An 11,323-nucleotide genomic window follows, 5' to 3' on the forward strand; every position below is an offset into this window, starting at 1 on the left:
TATCATTAGTGTGACTTTACTGGAAAAATTATAACAACGTATACAGAAAAGAACAGGGCCATGGATTGAAAGTAAGTACTTTCCACCCCTCTAAAGAATTATATAACTTTAAAGTTTTAAGGAAACTTAAGCGCTTATGCGTTCGGTTTTATTATTCTGTAAATATGTAGCGCTTGGTGATTTAAAATTTATAGAAAATTCTGGGACTTCCTTGGCAGTCCAGTGGTTAAGACTCCGCACTCCAAGTGCAGGGGGCGTGGGTTTGATTCCTGATTGGGGAACTAAGATCCTGCATGCTGCTCAGCGGTGCAGCCAAAAAAATAAATTAAATAAATAAAAATAAATAAAATAAAACTTATGGAAAATTCTATCACTTCCAACTTCAAGCTCTAGATCTGCCATCTTTTTTACCACAACATTCTAATTTTTTTTGAAACTTCACTTTGATTATCGAATACCACATTATAGTCTCCTATTGAATAAAAATGTGCTTGCTCTTCTTTTCTTTCTAAATCAAATTTTTCAATCTACCATCCTCTTCCTCTATCTGTCCTGTTCAGTGTTTTGACACTTTTTCTGCAGAACAGTGAGCAGGGCCTCTGAGTTCGAAGACACACTTTATTCACTTATTTCCTTAATAAACAAGATGAAAGCAGACTGACAAATGAGGAATATCAAATTATACAAGCCTCTTCAAATGAAAAGCAAGAAAACAGACTTGACTGACTTTGGCGATGGCCTTTCTTTTAGTCATGTCATTACCATGGTTTCAGCAAAACTGATCGTTTCTGTGTTAAATCCATGTCTCCCATCTTTTGCTAAGTTGCCTGCTTTATCTTTTCTTACATCCCTGGTCTTCAAAAATTTGCAGTTGGAATAAGCACTACCATGGCTATATAATTAGGTATAAAGTATGAGGTAGACACAGCTATAAAAGGCTAGAAAAGGGAGGGATTTCTGCTGTTGGAGGTAAAAGGAGAAAACTTAGAAGGGTATGAATCTCAACGAGGCTTTGAAGGTTGGGAAGCCTTTGGGGAGAGCAAACAAAAGAGAGGTGGTGGTGGGAGCTCTGGATTGCTGAAGGATGGACAAAGGCATACAGGTGCAGAAAAGCTTGGTGTTTGTATGGACATGTGGTATGCGGATGAGAGGAAGGAAGCTGGTGGATTTGAAGGAGGAATGGGCTGGAACTTGAGTGCCTACATCTCTATTTCAGTGGAGGAGGGAGTGGGCAGGGAAAGTTACATGAAAAGACTGTTCAGAGAGGCAGTATAGCTTAGTTGTTCAGAGTATGGGCTCTGGAGCCAGACTTTGCAAATTGGAATCCTGGCTCCACCATGTATAATTTGCATGATGTGGACAAGTTGTCTAAATTCTCCATGTCTCAGTTTCTTCATCTATAAATCAGGAATAATAATGAAAACTTCTTCATTTGGGTTATTGTGCTTGGCTCATAATCTCCATATAAATGTTAATAATTATTGCCATTGCCATTGAGACATAAGTTGGAAAGTCAGGGAAGGGTCAGATTATAGAATTTTTTTTTCCCCTTTTTTGCGGTACGTGGGCCTCTCACTGCCGTGGCCTCTCCTGTTGCGGAGCACAGGCTCCGGACACGCAGGCCCAGCGGCCATGGCCCACGGGCCCAGCCGCTCCATGGCACGTGGGATCCTCCCGGACCGGGGCACGAACCCATTTCCCCTGCATCGGCAGGCAGACTCTGAACCACTGAGCCACCAGGGAAGCCCAGATTATAGAATGTTTTGAAAGCTAATAGAATTTAGAGATCGTGTAGAAGACTACTGGAGGCATCATAGTTTTTTTTTTAGTCAACTGAATACACAGTGATTCTATTTTTAGTTGTTAACTAATCTTGACTTTTAACATCAATCAGCTATACTCAGAATTAATTAAAATTTTATTCACATTTTATTTGATTCTCATGTTACACTGAACTTGTATTTGAAAGGATGATGATAAAGCACACCAACCAAGTCCCTAAGACCCAGGTCAAAGTCTTTCATTGCTTGATATTATTTAACGATTTGGAAACAAAGTGGGAATATTATCCAAAGAGAAAAGTCGAGGCAGCTAATACACAGCAAAGTTATATATGAAAGGGAAAATGATGAGGGGTAATTAATGATAGGAAGGTGAGATTGCAAACAGAGGCAAAAATGAACTCAGCAAAGCAATCATGTATAAGAAAAATATATTTTAAAATTTAGAGGACAGGCATTTGTAGAATTTAAATGTTTTGAAAACAAGTCAAATGCAAGTAAATACTGAAATTGAATTTTTTATTTAAATAGACTGGATAAGCACCAAGCAATGACAATAATAAAAAATAAAAGGAAACATATGTACAGGAGAATATACTGAAATTTTAGCATAAAAATTGCCTGAGCCTGGCATCCCTTCCCCTATAATTGTGAATAAAAGACTAAAAATATTATCTTTCCCTTTATCTTCCAAGGACATCAGATTTGTTTAGAGTATTACCCTATTTTTTTGCTTCAGGCAGGTAAGAGTTAATATCTTGAGTTTCAGGCTGGGTGAGGGTGTCCATCTCCCAAGGCTGTTCTCCCCCTGCCGCCCCCCACCCCCGCAATCCCCACCACCTTTTGGGTGAAGTCCTAGACTCAGCAGAGGAGGATGGATTGTCCTCTGGAAGAAAGGAGGGTGGAGGCCATTCCTTCTGAGAGGGTCAGGTCATATCTCAGGAGTCGATTCTTTTAGAACTGAAAGCTGCACCCTCACCCTCAAACACGCTCCTATCCCAGTCTAGGCCTTCTCCACAAACAGCATTTCTACTCATTCAAGGGCTCTGGTCAGGAACATGGCATTCACTGTGATCTCTTCCTTTTTCTTATCTTCACTCCAATTCATTACTAAATCCTATCCATTCTGCCACCAAAGTACATCTCAAATCTGTCCACTTAGCTCCATCTCCACTGCCCTCACTCAGACACCACTGGTCTAGCTAACATTTATGCAAATTAGGAAAAGGAGCTCTTCACCTGGGCAGATGCTGGAGCTGAAGTCCAGCCCCATTTTGCTAACTTTGTGCAGGGTGTGGTCTCCCAAACCTTGCATGATGGTCCTGGACCGCAGCTTAAACTATGCTGCACTGTTGTAATCATCTCCTCACTGTTTTGCCCACGTCCAGTCTTGTCCCCTTCCAATTCATTCTCCCCACAACAGAGGGACTACTTTTAAATCACCAATTTGATAACTTCACTCCCTACTTAACCCTTCAATAAATTTCTGTCACTACTGGGATGAAATCCCAAACCCTTAACATGGCCAACAGGTTTCTGTATGATCTGGTTCCTAGTTTCCTCTTTATCCTTACTGGCACCATTTCCCCTAGATAACTTTCAGCCACACTGCCTTGTTTTGTTTCCTGAAACTTGCCAAGCTTCTCCCCTACCAGAAGAGACTGCTGGGAAAGTGCTTTTCTGACTTAGTTTGGCTAATTTCTATTCTTCTTTCAGGCCTCAGTTTAAAATGTTACTTCTTCAGGGAAGCATCTCTGAATCCAAAATCTAAAGTAATCTCCTCATAGCACTTTAATCATACATTTATAATCATATATTCACTAGTGACTTATTTAATATCTTTTCCCCTACTATATACTGTAAGCACCTAAGTTGGGTGTCATCCCAACAGCCCAGTGTCTCATTCATCCAGGTTTCTATTCAACAAGGCCTTCTCTATGCCAGTGACAATGCTAGATGCTAGACATATAGAAATGAATAGACAGATGAGGTCCTTGGTCTTATGAGGGAAACAGACAACCAATAAACAAGTAAGCAGACAAGATGATTACAGACTTTGATATGTGCTATGTAGTATACTCTGTTTAAGGGCTGAGATTCCTGTCTGTATTATTAATGAATGCCAAGTGTATTGCTTAGGATAAGGCTAGCTGCTAAACATAACTCAAGTATACTTTGCCCAGGTAAAGTCCAAAACAAATATTGGATGGCTCTCCATCAAGTGGTAATTCAGGGACCTAGGCTGCTTCTAACCTGTGGCTCTGCCATCTTCAGCATGTGGCCACAGAAGGAAAGAGTATGGAAGACAGCTTGTGGAAGATTTTTTTTTTTTCTTTAATGATCTAAATCTGGATGGCTACACTTAACTGCAAGGGAGACAAGGGAACACAGTGTATCTCTGTACTGAGGAAGAAGAGTAAATAGATTCAGTGATCAGCTAGCACCTTCCACAGTCCCGGCACAAAACTGGCATTACAAAGAAACAAAAATAGAAATGGAGCTTGTTCTCATTTTATAATCTATGAGAATGTACACAGAAATCAATATTATGTCTGGTCTAGTATACTGAACCTCTAACTTTCAGGAATCTAGAAATAGTCTTTAGAGTAAAATTAATTTATTTATAGATTTGCTTCTCAGCACAAGAAAGTTTAAAAAATTAATCTATTAGTCCACTTTAATTCAGGATCACCTTCAAGGTTTCCATTTTTATTTCCCATGGTTTTTAGCCTGTCCCAAATCACAGCCTCTCCATTCTTGAGTTTAGATGGTTGCATTAGGACAAATCCATAGTCAAGGCAACAGAATGGATCAGAACAGTGAGCGACATACTCCAACAATTTGGGATCTAGTGTTGATAGAGCCACACAGTAGCTTTGAACTTGTAAAGATGTGCAACCTAGCTAGATCACCATGTAAATAAATTCTATGTATATATTTTAATGGTATTCTTTGTAATTTTCTGCTCTGAACGAAACACTGTAGAAATCTAAATTATTCTTTGGTATCAAAGCAGCCACACGGTCACATGTGTGTCTGCGGTAATCTGTACTTAAAGCTTTTCCATTCTGAAACTGGTTTTCTTGTCCCGGACCGAATCTTAGTATTAAAGGCACAGAAACACAGAGCTTTAAGGGGCCTCATCAATCAGAAGCATTCATCTGTTCCCTTAACTTTATCAGTTCAGAAGAGATCTGAAATCTAGCGTTTACCGATGTATCCTACAGAGATGAAAAAGTGAAACATTCCTGAATCCGTGTCAAATCGGTTTTACTCTTCCCAAGAGAGAATCCTGAGGCAGTCGACGGTCACGGTCCTGGAGAGCAGTATCGCGCAGCTGGTAATTAGAGTCGAGCGCAGCAGGTGCAAACAGTGAGGCTGAGCGCGGGCCATGTGGGTGTTTCCGCGCCCCGTGGAGCGGAAGCGGCTGCGCACCCACCTACGGGATCTCCAGAAAGTCGGAGAAGCTGCTGCACCATAGTCAGGAGTCCCGTTCACTCGGTGGGAGTAGCGGCCCCGGGCAAGTTCCAAAGCGCAGCCGCCCGGAAGAGCCCAAAGGACCCGGCGCGGCGCCGCAGGACGCCCGCCACGCCCCACGCCGCCCTGCAGGCGAACGCGGGAGGCGACGAGGCCCCACCGGGCCGCCGTAGCGCTGCGGCTCGAGCCGCTCCTCCCGCGCCGCCCTCCGCCCCCTGCCTCCCGGCGCCGCGGCAGCTCTGGGCATCCAACGCCGCCGCCGCCGCCGCCGCTTCTTCCTCTGCAGCCGTTCGGCCGCTGCGTGACGCGTCGTTTCCTCCCAACATGGCGGCCAGGGCAGGTCGGCGGTGATGGAGGCCAGTCCGCGGCCACGGCGGGTGCTAATCCCCACAGTAGCCAGGGCAGCCCTGCTCTCGCCAGGCCTCTAAGCCACCGCCTCGTCCCTTGGCCCAGGGCTGACGGCCACCGGGCTGGGCTCCCTCTCCGCCCCCGGGCCGGAGGGTCGAGTGAGGGGGGTGGCCGGGAAGCGACCCCCGGGCCGGGAGAAGCGGAGGTCCCACGGGCGCGGCCCTCCAGGGGCGGCCCCTCGGGGGGCAGCGAAGATCTCTGCGCCCCTCACCCGCACCGCAGCCGGCCCGGCTCGCCCGCCCGGCTCGCCCGCCCCTTCCTGATCCAGCGGCTGCCCTCCACGCCTCCTCTCCCCCACCTCCACCCCCTCTCCTTTCTCTCGGTTCTTCCTCCTCCTTCCCCCGCCCCCCCCTTCCAGCCGCTGGGAGCCGCGGGTCGGACGAGCCGCCGCCTCCTTCTCTGCGTCCATGTATGAGGGGAAGAAGACGAAGAACATGTTTCTGACCCGGGCCCTGGAGAAGATTTTGGCCGACAAGGAAGTGAAGAAGGCGCATCACTCCCAGCTGCGCAAAGCGTGCGAGGTGGCGTTAGGTGAGCGGGGAGGGGGCCCGAGGGATGGGGGAGGGTACCGCGGGTGGGGAGTCGCCGGGGGCTCGCCCTGGGCCGGCGCCGCTGACCTCGGGGAGCCCTGGCGAAGCTCTGGGCTGCCTGGCTGGAGTTGACAGTAACTCGGCTAGATGTGGGGCAGAGGCAGGGTGGAGGAGGAAGGGCAGTTCGCTGGGCTCGGGGAACGCGGCAGGGCTGGGGGTCGGCTTGAGAACATGGGAAGATTTTGTTGGTGGACCGTGCGGTGCGGACAGGCTATCACCCTTTGTGATGAAGCAGAAGAGGAGTTGTCGTTTATTCGCTTGGAAAATTGAGGTGGAGCTGATTTGTCGAGATTGGGCGTGGGAAGGGTTCCGTATCGTAATTTCAATAACTTTTCGTTTGGCGTGGTACTTTGGGAAGAAAAGGCTGAAGTTGTTCCCTTGTTGACAGTCTTGAGAAGGGGTTTGCGGGAGGTGCCGCCTGTTCTGACATCTCTCCGCTTCCGCCACGGGAAAAACAGAGTAATGTTGTATCCGACTGGGCTGACCTGGAAGAACAAAACCTAAGGTTAAGGGGAGGGGGTGATGAGATACAAGCGGGGAAGGAAAGGACCTTTAGATACGCTGGCTTTAGTGACAAGGAAGGGAGGGTTTGAAACAGGGAGAATGAAGAAGACAATGACACCCACCAGCCACATGTCTGGACCGTGGCAGCTGCTCTCAAGCTTGAGTTGTGATCTATAGTTCAGACGAAAGAGATCTAGTGTCATGAAGCCCCTAGCGGGGTAAATCCAGACAATACCTACGGCGAGGACAGGCAGATGAAGAATTGTTGAAGGGGGACCACTGATGGATCTGTTGCATCCATCAAGGACGAAGTCGTTTAAGGAGAGACCAGGACGTTAAACACAAAGATGAATTCCTAATGCTTGCGCTTCATTTTGTAGCACTGGAAATAGATTACATCAGGTTGACTTGAGAAAACGAAGCTTGTTAAGTGGGCTTTGGAAAAAAGCATTCTTGAAGGGGAAGAAAATCCAGAATAACTTGGATGTATGCTAAAGTAAAGGGTCAAGACAGCTTAAAAGCAACTTTGCCTTTTAATTTTTAAAATAAATAGAAGACTTTATAACTTGCTATAATAAGTTATACTGTTTTTTCCTTCTTTTTTGGATCTATCGAAGAAATTACATTAAAAATTTTTTGAATTTTATGTATGATGAGTTTAGGTTTAGTTTTTTTTACCCTTCATTGATCACAAGTTCACCTTTTGTTATTCTTGAAGCTAGCGAAAGACTGTTTCAGGCGTATGAGAGGATGTTGTACAGAAGTAAAAATTGAATTATATCTGGGTCCTGAAAGGAATAATTATTAACTTGGGGCAGGATGAGGAAAGGCGTGATTTTTGGAATTTTTAAAACAATTGTCATATGTAGGTTTATGAATAACTTGCAGGTTAAAGAACTTAAGAGTGCAAACAAAAGTTTTAGTTTTTGAGACCAGATTTTCTGTGTTAAAATATACTTTTAATATACTAATGATAAGTATTAGACTGAAGAAATGGAGTGTGGTGTGTGTGTGTGTGTGTGTGTCTATCTATCTATCTATACCTATCTATCTATCTATCTATATATATATATTTTTCCCCTCTCCAAAATGCTAATGTAAGTATTTTTAAATGGAGAGCTCACTGGAATGAGAATCTGGGATCCTGGCTTTAAATCACAGTTCTGTTACATTACAGTATAGTCAAGTCCCTGGGCCTTAGTTTCCTTCTCTGTAAAATTAGGATGTTGAACTTTGGTTGTAAGGTTACGTCCCTTCTAACATGCCATGAATGTGAGCACACCGTTCTCTTAAGCTGTGCGTTGAGAGTATTCCTGCCACTCTTGATTGGCATCTTGAGAGGGCTTAGCTTGATCCTTGCTGTTTCTAGACATAGGGGCTACTTGGTAGTGTGTGTGCCAACTGTACCAAGATTGTCTGTTTTAGATTTTGCCACTCTTTACTTTTTTGCCCCTTCCATATAGTTAGCAGAAGCTTATTATGAGGAATGTGTCTATCCAGGCAGGGACTAGGCACCAGAGTACTTTCTTTACTTGAGATGTTTAGGGTTTTTTCCCCACATTTCATAGTTATATTTAGTCTCCTACAAAATCTCATTGAGCAATCTCATGGTAGTTAATCCCTGATGACCTTTGTTTCTTCCCTTCTAGTCATACACCTACATTATCACCCAAACATAATTTCATAGGGATAACCCTTTTCATCTTTGCAGAAAGTATAATGTCTTGTAGTAGATGGTATTCCCAAATGTATCCCTGGAAACTATTATAGACCTCCCTTTTCCTCTTCACTGTTGAGACCTGGGCCAAGCCCACTTCGTTTTCTTGATAACCTATATGGCTGTCAAGCTGGATGGGAAAGTAAACTGGGATGGCCTGGTTGGGTCATCCCTGATCTCTAGCTTATGAGTGGGTAGGAGTTGGCTGGAAGTGGTCGAGAGGTGGGTGTTGTTATAACCCTTCTAAATACACTTTGTAAATGACCCTTCTAAATATACCTGTCTGCATTTATTCCCTGCACCTCCTCCCCGCATTTTTTGTTGAGCACCTACCATGTGGTTGAAGGGAGATAGACAGTAAACAAGAAAATATATAGTATTTTTATATCCAGACTTTTAATCCTTTTGTGTTTTAAAAATCATTTTATGGGTGTGTGAGTAGATTTCAGACCACTGGTATTCAAAACTAATTCAGTTACCTTTTAACAAAATGGCCTATTATAAATCAGTTTTCTGAAATTATACTCATGAAATTACAGTTCATCTCATATTCTTAAGAAAACTATTTTTTTTTTATTAAAGTATAGCTCTTAGGAAACCTTATCTAGATTAGGGGGGATTTTACTTTATTAAAAGCCCAATTTCAAAAGCACCACATAAAGGAACTCTGTTTTTCACAAAAAGAAAAATAATGAAACCTTAAAAGCAGATTATTGAAAACTTTTGTTAAATTATCTTACATTTCAGACTTTATTTTGAAGTAAAGAATGGTTTAAAAAAAAAAAAGAAAGAAAAGAAAACCCCTCCCACCTATATTGTTCAATCGTTGTGAAGTCCACAGGCCCAGGAACAGCTCCAGGTTGCCCTCTCTTGGTATCTGCCCCGCTACAGCTCTCTGCAGCAACCACGGAACTCTGCAGAGTGAGGGCCTCTAGGCTGCCCTAGCTTAGCTTGATCCATTCCTGCTCTCTAGCATCCTGAATTAAAAATAGTCGGGCCATCTGCTGGCAGATGAGACAACAGCTGAGCTATTTTTAGTTTTAAAGAATTTAGGATTGTTGAGGGATTGGGCTTGAAGGTAGCATTGTTTGTCTCACGGGGAGGGGAGGGGAGGGTGCAGTTGGGCCATATTCCAATCAGGCCTCTTCAGTTTCAAGAGTTTCTTTGATGTTAGGGCTATGACTAGTTCAGCTTTTGCCTCTAACATCAGATATCTGTGAAGATATCCTGCAGATGTTAGGATGAATGAGTTCAAGGTTGGAAACTGGCACTGATAGAGTGAAAGGGGTGACCAGAAGAAGGTTTTAGAGGCAAGGGAGGCATGTAGAGGCAGAGATAAGGGTGGGTTCCCTGCAGAGATATGGGAGAATGATTGAGAAAAAGAGGAATTGTTAGGGAAGTAATTTTTGCATCAGACAGGGTGTGAATTTGTGTTCATCATGTTCTAAAGTGATTCTCCTGTTTTACTTTTTTTATATAAGTCTGTTACCTGTACTTAGTCTCCTCCAGAAATGTAAATAAAATATTTAGGCTAAAAACTTACAGAACTTGCTTGCTTCTGCTCCTCCAGTCTCACCCTTGTTTTGGTTACTGGTGTTATAAAAAGATTGTATAGGTGGAGGGGAAATTATTTGAGTGCTTTTTTTGACCCCAGTTTTATGCTCTTCTGGTAATATTATTAATTTTTGTCACTCTTGACCATTTACCAGGAAAAAAAAAAGACTCTCATATAATGCCCTGCCAACAATTAATTATTTTTAATTATAATTTAAAACCATTAACCAGTTTATTTTTAACCTTCCTTGATATCTAAAGTAAGAGGTGTGTTCAGTAAGTCAGGCTGCTGGAACTTTCGAGATAGCTGGGAAAGAAGGGCGTAATGAATGAAACGACTGAAAGATTCCGTTAGGTTTGAGTTAAAAAAAAATAAGTTTGGGGGCTTCTCTGTGGCGCAGTGGTTGAGAGTCCGCCTGCCGATGCAGGGGACACGGGTTCGTGCCCCGGTCCGGGAGGATCCCGCATGCCGCGGAGCGGCTGGGCCCGTGAGCCATGGCCGCTGAGCCTGCGCGTCCGGAGCCTGTGCTCCGCAACAGGAGAGGCCACAGCGGTGAGAGGCCGTGTACCGCAAAAAAAAAAAAAAAAAATAAGTTTGGGTATACTCTTCCATTGTGGAGATTTATACTGCACATTACCATAATTGAGACTCTGAAGAGTGTTCTATGGAAATGAAAGTGCTCAGTTTTGCTTAACGAAGTCTTTCCTAAATTTATTTGACCCTTTTCAGCATCTGTTAACAACCTAGGAAACATTGTTCCTTGGAATTTACTTTGGGACACTGTTCAAAGAAAAGACAGACAAGCAGATACAATAGCCCTAACTACTGCTGAAACCATTCTTGAGAAGAGTCGTTGTGTTTCTGGGAAAGCAAGAGCCCTGTTGACAGTGTGGGAAGGAGAAAGTCAGAAATGAGGTGTAGCTGGACAGAGTGGAATCAAGCTCAGAGGACTGCTCTCTCGCTCTTTCTCTCCCATCCCATCTAATGGCAGGCAACTGCTTGTCTCTCCCGATGGTGTTTAAGTTTTAGAGAAACTTCCTGTTGGTAATTGTTTGGTGAATGGGAAGTCATTTGGGGGGATTATTTGTCATAATATTCCTCACAAAATGGAGGAGGGTATATCTGAAAAAGGAAAATACATGAACAAATTATTGTTGCCTTTCAAAATTAGGTATATTCTTCATCCAGATACTTGTTGAACTAGTATGTGCCAGATACTGTTTCAGCACTGGGCATGCAGCAGTGAGACAAATATGCTTTCATGGAACTTATTTTCTAGTTTGTTGAGGCT

At 43.7% G+C, this 11,323-nt stretch overlaps 1 protein-coding gene across 2 annotated transcripts in view; it reads left to right on the plus strand.

Annotated features, from left to right (window-relative positions):
• The first annotated feature begins 5,749 nt into the window (after positions 1-5,749).
• Positions 5,750-11,323, plus strand: part of ARFGEF1 (ARF guanine nucleotide exchange factor 1) — a 135,748-nt gene continuing 130,174 nt past the window's right edge. Inside the window, exon 1 of one of the 2 annotated variants that reach the window (XM_082601026.1) lies at positions 5,750-6,197. In XM_082601026.1, coding sequence (XP_082457152.1) covers positions 6,074-6,197 — 124 coding nt within the window. In that variant the 5' untranslated portion in view covers positions 5,750-6,073. The remainder of the gene's footprint in view (positions 6,198-11,323) is intronic. The other variant, XM_082601025.1, reaches the window with a different exon arrangement.

Source organism: Mesoplodon mirus (assembly GCF_964341445.2).
Source record: "Mesoplodon mirus genome assembly, chromosome: 16".
NCBI classification, from domain to species: Eukaryota; Metazoa; Chordata; class Mammalia; order Artiodactyla; family Ziphiidae; genus Mesoplodon; species Mesoplodon mirus.